Source organism: Bos indicus, chromosome 17 (assembly GCF_029378745.1).
Source record: "Bos indicus isolate NIAB-ARS_2022 breed Sahiwal x Tharparkar chromosome 17, NIAB-ARS_B.indTharparkar_mat_pri_1.0, whole genome shotgun sequence".
NCBI classification, from domain to species: Eukaryota; Metazoa; Chordata; class Mammalia; order Artiodactyla; family Bovidae; genus Bos; species Bos indicus.
In genome coordinates, this window is record NC_091776.1 from 54,335,095 (window position 1) to 54,355,009 (window position 19,915).

General features: G+C 39.6%; 1 protein-coding gene across 9 annotated transcripts in view; it reads right to left on the minus strand.

Annotated features, from left to right (window-relative positions):
* ANAPC7 (anaphase promoting complex subunit 7) overlaps window positions 1-19,337 on the minus strand; it is a 66,117-nt gene extending 46,780 nt beyond the window's left edge. For 7 of the 9 annotated variants that reach the window (XR_011561170.1, XR_011561169.1, XR_011561168.1 and 4 more), the window contains exons 1-10: window positions 19,147-19,337; window positions 13,794-13,980; window positions 11,424-11,543; window positions 8,201-8,312; window positions 7,779-7,932; window positions 6,948-7,090; window positions 5,265-5,382; window positions 4,481-4,677; window positions 2,017-2,241; window positions 1,188-1,338 (exon numbers count right to left, since the gene is read on the minus strand). Coding sequence is in view for 3 of the 9 variants with exons in the window: in XM_019977726.2 (XP_019833285.2) it covers window positions 1,188-1,338; window positions 2,017-2,241; window positions 4,481-4,677; window positions 5,265-5,382; window positions 6,948-7,090; window positions 7,779-7,932; window positions 8,201-8,312; window positions 11,424-11,543; window positions 13,794-13,980; window positions 19,147-19,247 (1,508 nt within the window). In the remaining 6 variants the exon portion in view is untranslated. Of the gene's footprint in view, window positions 1-1,187; window positions 1,339-2,016; window positions 2,242-4,480; window positions 4,678-5,264; window positions 5,383-6,947; window positions 7,091-7,778; window positions 7,933-8,200; window positions 8,313-9,687; window positions 9,952-11,423; window positions 11,544-13,793; window positions 13,981-19,146 lie in introns of those variants that run through there. The other 2 variants (XM_070769535.1, XM_070769536.1) reach the window with 2 other exon arrangements.
* Between the last annotated feature and the right edge of the window lie 578 nt (window positions 19,338-19,915).

A 19,915-nucleotide genomic window follows, 5' to 3' on the forward strand; every position in this document is an offset into this window, starting at 1 on the left:
CAACTCCTAGGTTAGACCCCAGGACCCAAAGTTACCCCTACCTGGGCATTTGACTGTAGGAGCTAGGAGGATCGCACATATCTAAACCCTCAAAGTTCAGAGGGTCCAGAACATTTATTTACTTGGTTCCTAAACAATCTTTCCGCTTGCCTCTGTGACCATCACTAAGGCCAGCTGGTGTCCAATCTCAAGCAAATCCCACCTCTATATTTTATCTTATTTTCTCATTTATTTGCTTCTGGGCTTTCAAAAAGGAGATGAAACCCACGTTGGAATCCTGTTCCTACTTATGTAACTGTAGATGATCTGTATCATCTCTTCTCTGAAACCTTCCATACAGCTCTCACCCACATCCATGGATTCCCACCCACTGCACTCCCACCTTGCCTTCTAGAGATTGCTTTGAAAGCACTTAGCACATGGTATCTATTAGCCTGCACATCTGAGACTGTGAGCTCCCAGAATCACAGCATCCCCAGTGGTTACTGAGATGCCAAGCACATGAGTGGTGCTCAACTGCTGAACAAGTAAATGGATGTGATCAGACTCCATTAAAGACAGGCCTTCACCATAACTTTATAGACACACAGACAATCCTCAAAGAAATCACTTCTGTATTAAGCAGTAAGAATACCACTATTTATTTAGTATTTACTATGTACCAGGCACAGTGCTAAGAGCTTTACATGAAATAATCATTTAATCCTCATTTAATCATTTAATACCTAATAAGGTAGATAGATATAGACAAGGAAATTTGTTAGTAACTTCCCAAGGTAACAGGTGGTAAAGGTAGTATTCTTCAGAGCTTAAGTTCTTAACTACAGTAGATAGAAACATGGGAAAGTACTTACAATACGCTGATTTGAAAAAGCAGAATATAAAATATATACTACGTATAACCCTATAAAAATATGTATATGTGTTGGCAAGGCCAGGAAGATGATCTACACAAATGAAAACAGATGTTATAGTGGTGCGGCTGGTTATGAGTGAAACAGTTCTTTAATGTTGTTAATATCACTTAAGACTTTAGAAGTCATAAATTAACGAACACTATCATTACTATTGTTACTGTGTTTTCAACTGTGGGCACATAGTGTGTGTGTTTCCAGAACTCCTGTTACACTGATCCCTGCCTCCTCTACCCCTCATGAGCTTCCCCCCATGGGAGGCTAAGTGCCTACCTTAGTGCTATACTATACTGGTCCATTGCTTCCTGATACTCATTGACAGCTACAAGGAAATCTCCTAGGATCCGATGCAGGACACAGTCACTCTGATTAGCCAGTGCGTTCCTCAACAAAGCAATTCCATCTTCATATTTCTGTTCTCTGCCTGAAAAGAAAAAGACCCTCATTTTCCTCCTTACACATTTCAAAATATATTCCCACTGCAGGTCACATACATGTAACCACAAAAATGATCACAATCCAAATATCTATTTATAGATGTCAAGAGAACACTGGTGTGGCAGGAAGTAAGACCAAGCTCATTTGAATCCCTATTCCATTAGGAAGTCAGCAGTTTGAGTTCTGATTTTTAAAAACTTATTCTTAACCAAAGCTCATATAAAAATGATTTTTAAAAACTTATTCTAAACCAAAGTTCATATAAAAAGCCAAAATGGATTTTATTTGCCAAACTAGGTCAAACTCAGTTCCTCACAAATCAGGATTTAAAAAAACCAAGGCTGAAAGGGAAGTCACAGGAGAATCATGATGGGTTAAAACCAGTTGTATTCGGCCCAAATTAGTTCAGGACAAAGTGAGCTGAATAGGTACTAACCGAGCATAGCTGGCTTGAGCCACTCTACAAGTAATTCACTGCCAATCCAAGAAGGTCTAAGCCAATTAAGTTTGGTTATGCTAAATATAAACCAATTCAAATAGGCTCAGACCTACTGCAAAAGCACACACCTGTTTGGTCATCTATAACCAACTGGGACTAGAGAATTCAACTGGACTCAGGTTTTACACAATTAACTAGGAACAGGCAAGTAAGCAAGATACTTACTAAGTAGTTCTGCTTTTTTCACCACAGCCTTAATGTAATCCGGCCTTTGGGTCAGGGCTTTATCTAATAAGGTTTTGGCTTTCTCCTGTGTCACTGGGTCTTCAAGACAAACGGTGGCTAAAAGGGTAAGGGTCTGTGCATTTGCTCCTAGAGTTTTGTAAACATTGTTAGCCATTACCATTGCTTCACGAATACTGTTGGAGGCTAAGTAACATTCGATGAGACCTGAAAAAATATAACACAAAAAGTTCAACCACATTACCATTCCAAGCCATGCTTCCATTCTGACAGCCTTCTAAACAGCAAACCTTCAAAGTTTCAAACAACAGGCAGGTCAGGGGAAGACTCTGATGGTGAGATCAGACTGAAGGGCATGTTATTGAAACAGCTAAGAGGTGCTCTTCCCAAGAGCACCTGATGAATGTGGAAAAAGCCTGTAGTGCAAAGACACCTTTAACAGATATGCAGAAGTAAATCAAAGCATGTAGCCAGCTCAGCTCTCTGTTAGAAGAACAAACTCATTAATTGATACTGTGAAAAGATGAAATTTCCAACAAAACCCAAGGTCTTGCTGCCTTTTAACAAGCTGTTAATTTCCAGTACTGCTCAGTCACCTTTAGTCCTAAATTTAAGGGGGAAGGTTCCTACTGTTCACCGAACTAGGGGGCAACCTAGGGTCTCCCTAAACTGGATGAAAAGGGCTTATCACAGAGATCAAACATACTGAGACTGGCAGCTCTGCCTTTAAACCCACAGCAAGAGGCTGATGCTCCATGGGGACATTTCTAACTCTCAAATCTTCGTGCCAAGAAATCGAAGAGAACAGAGGAAGTACTCTTTGGTACAAAGCACTCATCAAAACAGAAAAACAGCTTAAACCCCAAACCCACACACTCCCTGGCAGATTTTCTCTATATACACTCCTCCACCCTAGTGGCATTTATAACATTTGTGCACATTCTACCACACACTACAGTTACTTAACTAGAAATTACCTAACTCTTAAGGGCAACATGGTGGACTTTGGAATATGGTTGTTTGTAATTACTTGAATAGTTTTACTTTCCTGCTAAAACCCCATAGGAAATTCAAAGGGAAATGTTAAGAACACACTTTACCCTTAATCCAGGGCCCCGATCAGTAAAGGAAGCTCAGCTAAAGGCTGCAAGATACATCGGAGGGCATTACCAAGTCACCCTGATCCAAATCTCCAAATGGGAACTTGAGTGAAGTCATCTCATAAAGCTTCACAGGCCAACTGGGGAAAAACTCTAACTATCCTGTGTCCAACCACTCATCTGGGTAATGGAAATACTCGACTGCATTCCTGGGCTCTTGTGAGACAGGCACACAGCAGAAGGGAATTAGTGTGATAAAAGCAATTGGAGGATAGGGAAACTACTTTCAGGATCAAGAATTTAATCAGAAACCAAAAGCTTGGCTTGCTGCAGTTTCTTTAAGAACAAATCCAAAAGAGGCATAGATCTCTGGGTATCTAAGCAGATTTGTTTTTCACTCCAACTTCCAATTTTCTTTCTTTTTTTAATCTTTTGGCCATGCTGCAAGGCATGCGGAATCCTACTTCCCTGACCAAGGATCGAACCCACGCCCCCTGCATTGGCAGGGCAGTCTTAACCACTGGACTACCAGGGAAGTCCCCAAACTGTAATTTTTATTTCTCAAATTTGAACTCATCTTTCTGTTAAGAGCAAATCACTCCTAGACTCCTGGGTTTATTTTTAAATTCTTATAAAAATATGCTTTGGAGGAACTGCATTTTGTAAGATCTATTTTAACGTCTGTGACTGAGTCACCAAATGCTGCTGAAGCTGGCACAGCTTTGAACTCCTAGGGTCAGTTCACACGAACCTAAAATAGTATGTAACAAAACAAAGCTTGACCCTGATGAGGCCTACTCTGGAGGTCACAATGAACTGACCAGTTCCCACAACCAACACTGACATATGGATGTAGAGTTATCCTATGAGTAGTAGCCCAAGGTAAGACAACTGTAAAAACAAACAAACAAACAATAAAGACATACCAACCAATCCAGCATAGTGCCGGCACAGAGAGATTCACATTAACAAGTGAGCCACATCTGAGAAACAAAACAGAACAAAAAAAACACCAAAACTATACCCAAAACAAAAAAATAAGAAAAATGAATTACGAAAGTATGGAGTGAAAAGTCCAGCCCTAAATAAATGTGTAATGCCTAATGAAGTGGTTCGCAAATATGTTTGCATGTTGGCATTTCCTGTGATCATAAAAAAGTACTGACGTCTCTAGCCCAACAGCAAATATTCTGACTTACACAGTACTGAAATGACGTAGCATCAGGATTTTTAAAAGTACCCACAGAGGACTCCAATGTGCAACAGGGTTTGGAAATTGCTGGCCCAACAAAACCTTCCATCTGAGTGCCACAGCTATAGAGCCACACCATCTATAATTATCTTACCTTCATAACAATCTAAGCGACAAGGCGCAAGACGTATAGCCTCCCGAAAGTGGATTATTGCTTCCTGGACTCTGCCCATGTTTCTAAGCGCTGCTCCCTTAAGTAGCAAAGCTTGAACACTGTTACTGTTCAGCTGAATTGCCTTGGCTCCTAAATAGAGGGCTCGAGAATAGCGTTTGCTATAGAAGCTATGACACCTGGAGGAAAACACAATCAAAGTTATCTGAAAGAAGACCATAAATAAATTTCATTCAAAAGGAAAAATCAAAGAGACAGCCTTCTACATGATCCTTACTACACACCCCTTAAAACTTTAGCGTAAGGTATTAGTGAAAAACAACAGAACAACAAAAATCTACTGAATATTTATTTTTAAGGGTAAAATCTTGATATGGAAGGGAAAACTACAAAAAGAAATCTGATGATCTGGATATGTTATCAGATCAGAGATATTCAGAGAATTTGTTAAGCCAGGTCAATAACAAAGTAGCACAGCTCCTGGCCTGCTCACCGATGGCTTCTTGTGAGCAGGTCCAGAGCTGAGCATGATGTATTCACTCAGTAAACACTTATCCCACAAAGCAGGGGCAGTATCCTCATTTTCCAAATGAGAAAACAGACTGAGAGAAATGATGCATTCAGAGTCACAGACAGACCATGACTTGAATTCAAGTCTGATGATTCTTTAAACCAGTGCTTTCAAATCTATGTTCTATTTAGGTGAAACCACAATTTCCTAAAGAATCTACTAAAACTAGAGAGAAAAGAGAATGCATAAACATACCCAGAGACCACCCACGGTTCTGCATGTTGGTCAGATATATTAAAAAGGCGGCAGCCAAGGTTCTCCACATCCTCCAGCCGCCCTTCTCGTGCCAGGAGATAGCCATACACATCCATTCCTACAGAGGAAGAGGCTCATTAAAGCAGCAGGGGTCTTTTCTAACAGAGCTACAACCTTCATCAGAGCCCACAAAAGGGCTTCTGCAGGGTCTGAGCCCTCTCCAATATCATAAGCTCCTCCCACCAGCATTCCCATTTTCCTACAGAATGACTATTAAAAAGACAAAACACATATAAAAGTAAAAACAAATAAATAAAAATAAAAAGCAAAGGAGTAGAAGGACCTACCTCACAATTTGAAAGCCTGTAATTTTCAGGAACTATTTGTCCCTACATCCTGTGGCGTGATAATACAGCCATAGTTATCCTAACACATAACCAGAAAAGGCCCAAAAAAAGCATCAAATTAAGTTCTCTCTTCCAAGAAGTCTAGACACAATCAGGAGTATACACTTCATATGCCAGTTAGTCTCAGAAAAAAGCTAGTCTATTCTAGAAAAAGCCATCCAGTTCTTTCTGGAGTCTATTTCATTTAAAATCATTCCCCTGCCCCCCGATCCCCTTTATTCTCATTTATGTTCTATTAAAAAAAAAAAAAAAAGGCCTTAGCTCACTGTCACCCATCTCTTACCACCATTCTCCTCCATTCCTTACTATACATGAAAATGTCTCTTAAATCAAATTACTGCAACATTCCCTGCTGTTCCCTGGACTCGGCTCTGAGCTTCCAATCTTAAGTAGCTGACTACTGTCAGGCTAGTACTTTTAAAACGCCATTTTCACCATGGGCACAAGGCAGTTTGGTAAAGAGGAGAAACACTGGGCAGGAGGGACTCTGAGCAAACAAATTCATCTTTCTGAATCTGTTTCCCTATCTACATGCTTGTGAAGGTCCCCTCCCTGCTCTGTCATTCTTGTAGCTTAAGAGTCTACATGTTTATTGTCACAAGGCCGTATGTTTCTGATGGCCATTTTTGGGCCTTTGCAAGCAGACTTCTGCCTATTTATGCAACATTATTTCCCATCACTATTGCTACACACATTTCCTTCACTCACTGCCAGTCACCAGACAGCCATCCTTTGGAAGTACAGACCTGCTGAGCTTCCCAGTAGGTCCACGCTATCTCTGTGGACCTGTGGCTCACCTCTTTAGCACCAATCTTCTTTTACATCAGTGACTTTTTAAAACACTGTTGTTCACTTCTAATTACTTCTTTTAATCATCTTATCACTTTCTTAGTATCTGTTCACTTACTCCTTTTTAAACTAAATTTAAGGACATAGTGAACCTAAATTCCCTAAAAGGATATTATGATTCTGGGGATGCCATCCAAATTCTCAGTCAGACACACCATAAATTTATAAACCGTAACAACGGGCTGTGATCCCTCCCCAAAGAAAAAAAGTCAAGTAATGATCTGTGGGGATATGACACTTGAATCCAAGCAAAAACAACTACTCAAAACGGAATTACCCAGTGTTAAGAGACATTGTCAGGACCTTAAAAAAAGGCTACTCATATATTTTATGAAAAGCTGTTATCAGAAGACCATGCTACATCTTCTCCCTATCTTCTGATTTGACCCTGTACAGTCACCTCCATCCTGTCCCAAGAATTACTTACCTTTTATTAGATATGGATCCAACATCTGTGCCTGTTCAAACTTGAGGACAGAGTTCTTATTGTCTCCAGCTCTGAAGTACAGATCTGCTAAGCTTCCCAGTAGGTCCACGTTATCTCTCAACAAGGACTTTTTCTCTAGTGAACTTCAAAATATTAAACATGAACCTTAAAATATATCTTAAGTCTCTTAGTTGTTGAACCTGGGTGATGGGCATAAGGGTACTATTTTATGTAAGATTTTTCATTTTTCATAATGAAAGACTTCAAAAACAAACCATGTAACTAATTTTCTTAATTCTGAGCTTGTAATTTAAAGTTATACAAGATAAGATAGTAAATACACAGAATAAAGCAGAAATCTCTCTCATTACCCAGAAAGAACTTTTTGGTTACAGTTTTCCAAAAGATAATATATACTGTATGTGTTAAATATAATATCATTCAAAGTAACAGCTATTTATTACTCAACCAAATGACTCTGCCTAATACAAATCCCACTCTGATGACCCTGGACTTTACCTAACTAGAAAGAAAAACCCCAGTACCGAGGCAACCCAGGTCAGATGGTGCAAAAACCATGCTTCTAGGACATCCAAAAAGATGTTCTTTCAGGTTCAAGTACGACACACAGAGTCAAACTTGGTCCAAGTTTACATTTAACAAAGATTATTACATCTGGGGCCACTGAGTACATTAAGAGATTAACAAAGCCCAGGGACAACAGGCTTTACAACAAGAGATAAGCATCTCATTTTTCCATTTTGCTAATTTAGATACATCAACTTCCATATGAGAGTCCTAAGAATATTCAATTAACTTTGTGGTTCTCACCAAATGGTATTGATTGCTCTCGAATTGTCACCAACATGCACAAAAGCATAGGCTTTGATCCACACAGAAAGCCAATCCAAGTTAGGCACAGTCTGGATCACATTCATCGTCATTGATGCCACCTCTGCACCTTTTACAGAAAGAGACAGCAAACCTAATCCAACAGAAAGTAGGAGAAAGAAGGTGAGGCATAGCATCCTTCTACAATGCAAGAAGCAATAGGCTACACTTTTCCAAGGCTGTAAGGCAACCTTTTCCCTATTTTAAGCAAGACACATATGACAGAACAACTACAGTAGTTTTTCAGCGGTGAAAGAATACACAGCAGTAGTAACCTAAATTATTCTAATGTACAGCCAAGATTAAGAATCACTATCTTAGAGAGTAAACACTCCATGAAAATAGGGGAAGAATGACCTTACCTAGAATCGCATCAAGGGCTAATGGGCACTGCCTCAGCACTTCCTTATAGCTGGTGACGGAAGGTCGCTCCTGACCAGCCTTCTTGTACAGGTTTGCCAACATCATGTTTATCTGCAGTGAAAACAAAAGATAATAAGGTAAGTATTTAAAAATACAATCTTACCATTGATAAGTTCCGATTTTCATTATTAGCTATTCTACTTTTTACTGAAAAATCTACCCAAGGCCCTGTGGAAACAAAGTGCAACCCCACTCTTCAAACAAAGAGGAAATTACTACCTTTGCTTTTCTATGTCCTCCCATTACCTCCCAAATTCCTCACACTTACCCAACCAAAAGGCCCAATAATATCTGGACCAAAGATGCTGCCTCTGGAAATGGAAGTAACATTCATTTGAGAAATGTTACAGGATTCTAATTACCTTGATTTTTAAAACAGAGGATGAACTATGTTAAAAATGTTTGTTTACATATTTTATTTTTTAAGCTTAATATCACAGTAAAATAAAGTGAGGAAGTCTTAACAAAGCTAGCTTAAAAAGATCAGATGAATTTTCCCCAAAAAGGAAATGATGGACACAAAAGTAAAACATTTGGCTCCTCTTTAACAATTAGTCTAGCAGCTAGACTCTTAGCTTTTCTAATGCTTAAAGCTTTGACTCACAGGTATTGTCTGACTCAAAAAAATGCTACAAGAATCAAACTCTAACTGATCTCCAGAGGTGACAGTGATCCAGAGATTAGCTTTATTATTTAAATCTAGTGAATGCATTTTTAGCACAACTCAAATATGTAACTCAGTTTGGAGGCGAGAGGTGGGGGCAGGACAATTTCCTAAAAACGCAACAGGGAAAATTTGACAAAACCTAAAAGTTCCAAAGAATACAGATGTTACAGAGAAGAGATAAATGATCTTAATAGTACAAAGAGTACACAATATTCCAATTTAAAATTAATAGATCTTAAATGGAACACAATGTTTGCCAGATCATTAACCTAAGAAAGCAGTCAACACAAGGGCACAAAAGAAAAAGAGCCAATCCCCGATCTCTTCAATCATCTGTAACTTGGTATGCCAGGTATTTACTCAAAAAATTACTCTGAAGATGAAAAACACCTGTTCCAATTATGAACTCACAGTATATAAAACAATCTAGTATGGCATTAATCCATACTGATTCAATGAAATAATGAAATACTAGAAATTAAACTATTTTTTATTTGGCCTCAGGTTTTCCATTTTAGGCTATGTTGAAATGCAAAAAAAAAGGTACTTAAAGGAAAACTCCAGTATTGGTGTCAATACTTGAAAAAAATAAAAGAATTAAATTTAAAATCCTTTCTTGACTGCTTGTTATTAACGAACTATGACTGACGGGCCTTCTATCTCAACAAATATTAAATATTCCGTTTAAACTACCTGACACTTTGAGTTTTGAGAACTACCTAGTTAGAAAGTCAATTCTTTTTAAAAACAGATCCTTACTTGGGGACATCATTAAAGTTGCATTCCACCAGTTATAAATATAAGCAGTCATCATTTTCTAAAAACTGAGTGACAAATTGTTTCTTGGTATGTTTCTCTTAAAAGTTGAAGATTTTCCAAGACATAATAATCTCACACTGGAATTTTCCTTTAAAATGTGAAGGAATGTGTGGCGGTGTTTACCATACATTAACAGACGTTCATTTAGACGTTTTTTGACTCACTTCCTTGTCCTTTACACAGACTGAGAAGCCAGTTAACTCCCTAACGGACAAGAAAGAAAAACTGTAAATATTATAGGTTTATGTTTGAGGCACACATCTTTGTTTGCTCCTGGCTACAACAGCTCTATGAAGGATATGTACTCCTAACGTATGTGGACTCCTCTAGTTCTTCCTAAAACGACAGCTGTAAACACCAAAGTGTTGGATACCACAAGGCTCACTTTCTTGGCCATTACTCATTTTTAAAAATGCCCCCAAAATCCCTCAAGTCATTAAGAAGAAATTATGGAACGTTTCCAATAAGATAAGGACTAGGTATCCTTCAAAGCTTACAATCAAAGCAGCATTTTCCAAATGAAGACACCCTCATATATACAAAAAAATTATTCTTAGGGTAAGACTTTCATAGCGTACCAGAATATAATTAAGTATACAGTGCCCAGCTTGTTGTGAGACAGGTTAGTCTATAATACACTTACAAATGTTTTAAATAACAATTATCACCATAAAATATGAAGAAATAGCTTAATTTTTAAAATTCAGAAAATAGTAAATAAATCTTCAACATGAGATGCTTAAACATGTTCTCATCAAGTGTGATTACTTTTAAAACTCAGTAACACTTGGGTGAAAAAACACTAAATACACCTGGTTCCTACTGCTTATAATTCCTTTTCTTTTAATGGCAGGAAGATGTGCACAAGTTCCTATTGTTAACTACACTGCAGTTTTTCAATGAAGAGAGGAAAGTAGGTGACATGAAAGTATGTGTTAGAATATTAAATAATGATGTGAATTCACTCCTAAGAGCTAAGATTTTCATTGTTTTTCTAAACTGGACTTCAAAGAAAACCTGTATTCAGATGCCTAATATAATACTCCTTATAGAATAGTATTTTAAAAAGTATTCTCACATCCATAAACTTAGTTTATACCGGAGAAAGTATTATCATCCTCAATAAGGAAAAAAGTAAAGCCAGATTTTTAACTTGCCCAAGTTCACACTACACACTGCTTATATGCCCTAAATGCAAAGACAAGAAACTAGATCTTTCGATTTCAGTTGAAGGTGTTCTATATACTATTATTGCCAAATAAAACACAAATACTATCCTATACACAAATACGTACAAAGAATCTTGAAGTTTTAATTCTGAAAATAAAAGGAATACACATTATCAAATGGGCATACCTACAGAATGCAAAAAATGAGATTCTTAAAAAGTACTGTTGCTACCTGGAAATATATTGCAAATCATGTTTCCTACAATAAGAAAAACAAAATAATTAAACACATGTAGTACTCTCCAGCTACCATTTTCCTCAGCAGAATTTTCAGGGTCTTATAAGAAAGTCACTCCTCTCTCTAAACAGGGAGAACAGGGGAACAAAGTGGGAATCAGAGACAAGGTTTGTAAAATGTTCAGATGTAGTCCCTGAAAACACAGAGGAAGACAGCTGGAAGGACTGGGGAAGAGAAAAATATGTAACCAAATTGTTAATTCGACTTACTTTGGGAGTTCTTTGTCTTGAAGGGATCCCATCAAGTATAGCGATGGCATCTTTATCTTGTTTTAGCATTGTGTAACATTCAGCCATTTTGTATTTTACTTCAATTTCAGATGGAAGACACTTAAGAGGAAATGAAAACATCTCTTCAAAATATTACTTCAGCAGTATGGCAGTTCTTCAAAATGTTAAACATGATTACCATATGACCCAGTAATTCTGCTTCTGTGTATACAGCCAAGAAAACTGAAAACATATGTCCACACAAAAACCTGCACAAAAATGTTCATAGCATCATTAATGATAAAAAGCAGAAACACAAATGCCCACCAACTAATGAACAGTTAAAATATGGCACATCCACGCAATGGAATATTATTCTGCAACAAAAAGGAATAAACAATTGCTTCTTTATTATGTGCCATAATATGGATCAACCTTGAAAACATACTAAGTAAAAGCAGCCAGCCACAAAAGGCCACATTGCATGATTCCATTCATATAAAAGGTCCAGAACAGGCGAACCCACAGAGGCAGAAAGGTCAGTGATTTCCAGGGGCTACAGAAATAAAAAACACAAGGCTCTTCTAGAGGGATGTAAACATTCTGGAATTATTCAATATCCTACCCTGAACTGTGAATATTATGTTGTAAACTGTATCTCAATTTTTAAAAAAACTCCTTCAAGATTAAATAAGCATAGTGCTTAGCATACAGAATGCCCCCAAATATTACTTCTATGAATTATTCTGTGTGGATAATACACATGACTTCCATTCAGGGCCGGAAAACAATTCCTGGCAATCAGCTCTTTAGTAACAAAACACAAAGGCTCTACATAAAGAGAAATAAAACAAGAGAAAAATGTACAGGTGCTAAAAAAAAAAAAAAAAAAAAAAGCAATTATATTACTTTGTCTTTTTTTAATGTGGAAAAATACAGAATGTGATTCATAATTTCACTTCAGTTCATTCTGACATTCCTTTTAAATGTAAATTGCATGTATAATTTAAAGACAGGTTCAAACTGAAAGTCAAGGTTCCCCTCCTCTAAAGTTTTGTTAATTTTCTTCACACACATATGCTAAATTTTCCATGTATATTATCCATATATATTTTAGGCATATACCAGGATATATGTCTATAAACTATCCCCTTTAGGGAATTCCCTGGCAGTCCAGTGGTTAGGACTCCACACTTTCACTGCCAAGAGGGCCAAGGTGGGTTCAGGTTCAATCCCTGGTTGGGGAACCAAGATCCCACAAGTAGCACAGTGTGGCCACAAAATTAAAATAACTATCACCTTTAAACAGAAAGAGTAGTGAACATACTACTTAAAAGCTTATTTACTAATATATACAGGCCTTTCCAAATCAGCACATACAACGCTGTATTTCACTTCCTCAATACCCCATCCTAGGGCTACACTATAACTAGATCCTACTGATAAACACTTTTGCTTGTAGTTTCTTACCATTATAAACAGTGCTATAGTAAGCAGCTTACTTATATACCCTTGTAAACCTTTTGCAAATCAACTATTACAGTAAATATCTAGCAATGGTATAACTGTCAAGTGGTGAAATTAGTTTTTTACCCTTCATTTATTTAATCATCAAGCAACCAAAACTAGCAAGAACTCGAAAGATAATTTCATATGAATTTCCCCAGGTATTCGCAATCCTAAAACTGAGTGACATCTTGAAAGTGTACTTTCATTAAATTAAAAAATAAATAAAACTTTTGATTTCTTAATTGTTTGTATAAAAAGGAGGACTAATACATGACTTTGGTTAGAGCCCAGATAATTCTGTTTTTCAATTCATCCAGAGTGAATTTTGTTTTTAGCCCTTTGTGCTTGGTTGGATGAATTCTTGTACCTAAGTGGTTTTTAACCTTTGTTTCTCCAGTCAGCTCCCCTTTAAAATTACTTTAAAATTTTTTTAATTTATTTTTGGCTGTGCTGAATCTTCACTGTTGTGCAGGCTTTTCTCTAGTTGCAGTGAGCGGGGGGCGAGCAGGGCTGGTCTCTAGTTGCAGTGCACAAGCTTCTTACTGTGGTGGCTTATCTTGTCAACCACTGTTCCCGGGCTCAAGAGCACAGGCTCTATAGTTATGGTACATGGGCTCAGTTGCTCCGAGGCATGTGGGATCTTTCCAGATCAGGGATTGAACCCATTTCTCCTGCACTGACAGGCAGATTCTTTACCACTGAGCCACCAGGGAAGTCCTTAAAAGTACTTTTTTTTTTTTTCTTAAAATTTCTTTTTATTTTACATCTTCTACATCTAATAAGCAGTCTTAAATTCCTTCCACCTCTCCTGCTCTCAATACAAACAAACTAAAAACATATCACATATCTATCTCCAATTACCTGACTCTGTGGAGTGGATGCAGAATTTCCAGTTGAAGGTCTCACTTTTGAAGTTTTACTTAGGGCTTTCTTCTGCTGTAAAGCCATAGTATACTTACTCACAGCATTCCGATACTCCTTATCATGAAAGAGAGAATCTGCATGATACACCAAAAGCTGGTACTTCTGAGATGGGGAGAATAACTCACTAGAAAAACAAAGAAAGTATACCCCCTACATGGGTTACTTTGAAATGTCAGAAAGAATGCCCTCCTTAGTGTCTACATAAGCCGAAAAACATAGGCAATGTACTTTAATTGCTAGTCCCTAAAAAAAGAGCCAAGACTCATACTCCATGTTAATACTGTCAACATATGTAGGAAATTACCTTAAATTGTTGTTTTCCTTTACTTACTATGAAAACAATGATACTTCTAAATCAAATTCAGTAATATAGAGATATACAAAGAGAAATATTAATACAGCTGACCCTTGAACAAACCAGGCTTGAATTACAGGGTCCACCAATACATAGATTTCTTTTTTCAACAGCACACACTACAGTACTATACACCATCTTGGTTGAATCTGTGTATGCGGAACTGCAAACTCAAAGGAAATGCATACATAAAGAGCCAAATATAAGTTATATACTGATTTTTGACTGTGAGCCTCCTACCCTCCTCTGAAACTTGCTCAAGGGTCAGGTGTATATCTTTTCCTCCCCCTCTTTAACCCAAGCCCCCTTAAGAGTTAATACTCCCACAGTAACATCAAGTTCTCAGGGTAATACAGACAAAGGAGAGTAATCATGACTTAATATTACCAAATACTGCCGAAGGGTTAAAAAACTGGAAAAGAGAAACTCACCACTCTGAATCTTTTTTATTTAAGTGTTAACAAAAAGAGGTTTGGAGGGAATTTGAAACTCTTTAAATACTGAAGAAAATGGGAATACTGAAATACAGGAAAAGACTAGGACAAGCCAATGGGACAGAATGGAACAGATGAGAGGATTAGCCGTGTTTGACAGAAGTTGTTTTTCTCTCCATATGTAAGTAAATCTTACCGGGGCTTCCCAGGTGGCTCAGTAGTAAAGAGTCCACCTGCCAAGCAGGAGACACAGGTTCAATCCCTGGGTCTGGAAGATCCCTAGAGGAGGAAATGGCAACCCACTTCAGTATTCTTGCCTGGGAAACCCCATGGACACAGGAGCCTGACAGGATACAACCATGGGGTAGCAAAGAGTTGGACACGACCAAGTAAGTAAACAGCAGCAGCAAGTAAACTTCACTAGCACTAGAAGATTACTTCCTTGAGTCTCAGGGGTTAAAGGACATAGTAACAGAAGAAATACATTGCAGAATGTTCCCTTCAATCTTGAATATTGCTTGCAAGTGTTATAGGTGCCTAGAAGTGTCCACCAATCTTAATGGGAAACTTGTATTTTTAATCCCCAATCTCATCCCTCATCTAGTTAAAATTTACATTTTTTCTTTGACAGGGACAAGCTACTGCTGCTAAGTCACCTCAGTCGTGTCCATTCTGTGCGACCCCATAGACGGCAGCCCACAAGGTTCCCCCGTCCCTGGGAGTCTCCAGGCAAGAACACTGGAATGGGTTGCCATTTCCTTCTCCAATGCATGAAAGTGAAAAGTGAAAGTGAAGTCACTCAGCAACTTCATGTCCGACCCTCAGCAACCCCATGGACTGCAGCCTTCCATGGGATTTTCCAGGCAGGAGTACTGGAGTGGGGTGCCAGTGACAAGCTACTGTCACTTAAAAAGAAAGAATAGTCCAAGAACTCTGTAGATGGTTAACTGCTCAGCAAATGAAGGATACTCAAGAATAGGTACCACGGATTAGTAACGGCCAAAGGCTGGGCAAGTGGGATTTGTGACTACTAACTGATTTGGGGTTTCTTTGGGGATAATACAAATGCTTTACAACATACATTGGTGATGGTTGTACAACTCTGTGAATATACTTAAAACCACAGAAATGTATTCTTTAAAAGCATGAATCTGATGGTATGCAAATCTTATCTTAATAAAAAATAATTTTAAAAAAAGGATAGATAGGCTAAACACTGGATATAAAGTGACAAAGAAAAGTTAAGGATTGAAAGGTACAGTTCAGACAGTTGAGATCTATTCCAGCTCTGACATTCTATTTAGGGAGACATGCTGGATCATGGAAAAAGCAAGAGAGTTCCAGCCTTTACTGTGTGGATCACAATAAACTGTGGAAAATTCTTCAAGAGATGGGAATACCAGACCACCTGACCTGCCTCTTGAGAAACCTGTATGCAGATCAGGAAGCAACAGTTAGAACTGGACATGGAATAACAGACTGGTTCCAAATAGGAAAAGGAGTACGTCAAGGCTGTATATTGTCACCCTGCTTATTTAACTTCTATGCAGAGTACATCATGAGAAACGCTGGGCTGGAAGAAGCACAAGCTGAAATCAAGATTGCCGGGAGAAATACCAATAACCTCAGATATGCAGATGATACAACCCTTATGACAGAAAGTGAACAGGAACTAAAAAGTCTCTTGATGAAAGTGAAAGTGGAGAGTGGAAAAGTTGGCTTAAAGCTCAACATTCAGAAACTAAGATCATGGCATCTGGTCCCATCACTTCATGGCAAATAGACGGGGAAACAGTGGAAACTGTGTCAGACTTTATTTCTGGGGGCTCCCAAATCACTGCAGATGGTGATTGCAGCCATGAAATTAAAAGACGCTTGCTCCTTGGAAGGAAAGTTATGACCAACCTAGGTAGCATATTCAAAAGCAGAGATATTACTTTGCCAACAAAGGTCCCTCTAGTCAAGGCTATGGTTTTTCCAGTGGTCGTGTATGGATGTGAGAGCTGGACTGTGAAGAAAGATGAGCACCGAAGAATTGATGCTTTTGAACTGTGGTGTTGGAGAAGACTCTTGAGAGTCCCTTGGACTGCAAGGAGGTCCAACCAGTCCATCCTTAAGGAGATCAGTCCTGGGTGTTCACTGGAAGGACTGATGCTAAAGCTGAAACTCCAATACTTTGGCCACCTCATGTGAAGAACTGACTCATTGGAAAAGACCCTGATGCTGGGAGGGATTGGGGGCAGGAGAAGGGGACGACAGAGGATGAGATGGCTGGATGGCATCACCAACTTGATGGACATGAGCTTGAGTGAACTCCGGGAGTTGGTGATGGACAAGGAGGCCTGGCGTGCTGTGATTCATGGGGTTGCAGAGTCGGACACGACTGAGCGACTGAACTGAACTGAAGATATGAAAGAAAACAGCTGATTTGATATTACCCTCAGAGAAAGCATTCAGATGTTTATATATTGTAACTTACAGGCCTACTTACTGCATCCACAAGTTATTTCTGAAATGATACATGAAAAACTTAATTTGTTGCCTCCAGAGAAGGGAAAAGGTGGGGTGAAGTTCAAGACTCCTAAGCAGACACTTATCTGCATACCCCTTCAGTACTGCTTTTTTTTTTTAATGGTATATACTGGAGATTAAGTAATAAACTTTAAAATAGAAATGATAAAGGTCAGAATTTAAACACCTCCTGAAAGTAGAAAGGAAACTGCCAGTTCAGCCTAATATAAAGAAGAATGGGCTAAATCTAATCAGAAGACCAACCTCCTAATTATCCTGTAACATCTGAAAAACCAAGAATAATGACTGACCAGTGTATAAATTCCCAATGGCAGACACTGTATACTTTGACAGATCACTAAGAACCAGGTGAAAAGCTCCAGAATAAACAAAGTAGGCTGACAGAGACCAGGGCTCCTCACTGTCAACACTAAGTGGACGGTGGTAAAATGATGGGCCTCACATAGTGAGGTCTAAAAGCACACTAGTGGGAATGAAACAGGGAAAAACAGCTGCAACACAGTTAAGTGGCCCAGACAGCTTCCAGAGCAGCCCAAATGCAAATGGGTCCACACTGAGTAGACTGTAATGCCACTTGACACAGTAGACTACGGAGGGTCAGAATGAGACTTTAAAGTCAGAAGGACCAAAATCCAGACATTGTGGCTCCTCCACTTACTAGATGTGTGAACTTGAACACCATGTTTCAACTTTCTGAGGTTGCACGCACTTTCGTTTGCATATCAACAGGCACGCTGCAGACTTCATTAGGTGTTAAGAGGAAGAATACAGAAAAAAGAATATAGAAAAGTTCCCATCACAAGAAAAATATTTTTCTGTAACTATGTGGGGTTGTTAGATGTTAGCTAGACTTACTATGGTGATCATTTCACAGTATATACAAATAACAAATCATCATGTTGCACATCTCAGACTAGTAAGTCAAAGATATCTCAAACAAACAAAAAGTGATGTATAATATATAACAGGGTAAAGGGATAGAATGCTGAGGGCCAGGGACAATTCTGATGGCCAAACAAGAGTTCTCTAGGAAGGATATCTGAGTTGAAACCTAAAGGAGGGAGCTCTGAGTTGGACTCCAAGCAGAATGGTAAATGCAAAAACCCTGAGCTGAGAACGACCTTGGGGTGTTCAAGTAACAGAAGAGCATAACCAGGGAAGCGAGTACAGAGAGCAGAATAGGTGAGACTGAGTGGGAGAGAGCTCTTTGGCTTCACAGGCCGTGGGAAGAAATTTTCATTTAAACACAACGAAGAAACTTAAGCAAAGGGGCAAGAAATAAACCACCGCTTCATCCGCAACGTGTGCTAAGTCGCTTTACTCGTGTCCGACTCTTTGCAATCCTATGGTCTATCAGAAAACGTCAAAGGGTCACTGCGGGTCCTTAAAAACGCGCCACTCCCACCCACCCAGGAAGTCTTCCGTCTACGTGTTTGCGGGAACGAGAAAGCAAACGCTACTGATAACACTCAAGGGGAAAGAAAAATCAACCTCAGACGTGGGACGAGGACGTAAAACTAAGAACTAAGTATCTTAATCAAGCGCCAGGGGACAAGGCTTCTTTGAGCCTGGGCGACAGAAAAAACGTTCTTCGGGAAGAGAGGAGTCAGCCCAGAGATGTGACTGCCGCTATGACCGGCGACAGTGCCTTAGCGAACCCTCTGCTCCCAACTTTCTGGAAATCTTAGCCAGGGTCATTCTCAGAGCCTCCGCCTTCATTTCTCCAAGCAGCCGCTCGCCGCATCTCCCGCAGGGAGCGCGTCCCAGCGCCGTGTACAACGCGGGGACCCGGCGAACTCAACTTGCTTTCCTAAGTCTGCTGCGCCCGACGAGGCCCTTGCTGACCTCGGAACCTCAGCCGGGAGCCCGCATCCGCTCCTTCCCGCCAATGCCCAGGCCCCCACATTCCCCGCTCCCAAACCGGCGCCGCTTTCTCCCGAGCCCCAGGCCGCTCCCAGCCTCAACTCACGGGTTGTTATTACTCATTGTAAGTAACAAGCTGCTGAGGAGCCGCACGTTGGAGTGCAGCCCCGCGGCCGCCATGTCTCGCACATGGTCTATCACATTCATTCTGCCCAGGAAGGCCGCAGACAGCGGCGGCGGCAGCGCGAAAAGCCGGCTGAAGCTCCTTGGGGAAGAGTCCAAAATGGCGGCCTCACCCGGGTCCATCGGGTCTACACGCGGCCCCGCCCCCAGGGTGATAGGCAACTACTGAAATGCCTGAGGAGCGACAACAACAACAAAAACCTCCGTTCCTTCCCTGCCAAGTTCCCTGTGAGGTGGTACCGTTTAGTTTGGGGTTTTTGTTTGTTTTTAGCAAAAGTTACATCATTTTAAGTTGCAACCTTTCCTGAGGGCTTACAGCGGGCTGGGGACAAAAGGCACTTCAGGATCAACTGAAATTAGACTTAAAAATTAATTAAAATGTATTAACATTTATCATAAATAAAAATTAATATTCTAGTAGGGTGCGGAGGGAAAATCCCCAACAGTTGGAATTAAATATCTTAATCAGGCGCCAGGGACAGTCCTAACTGCTTTAATGGTCTCGCCCGAGCTCTAAGTGCCACGCCCCCTCCTCTCAGGGGTGTGTGTGTGTGTGTGTGTGTGTGTGTGTGTGTGTGTGTGTGTAGTACCTGCGGGAGTCCGGCTTCGCTCTTTTTTTTACCCTGTGAAATTAGTCATTAGCCCAGAGTGAATAAACAGCAGGTTGAGTTTTAACCGTCCTAATATGAGTG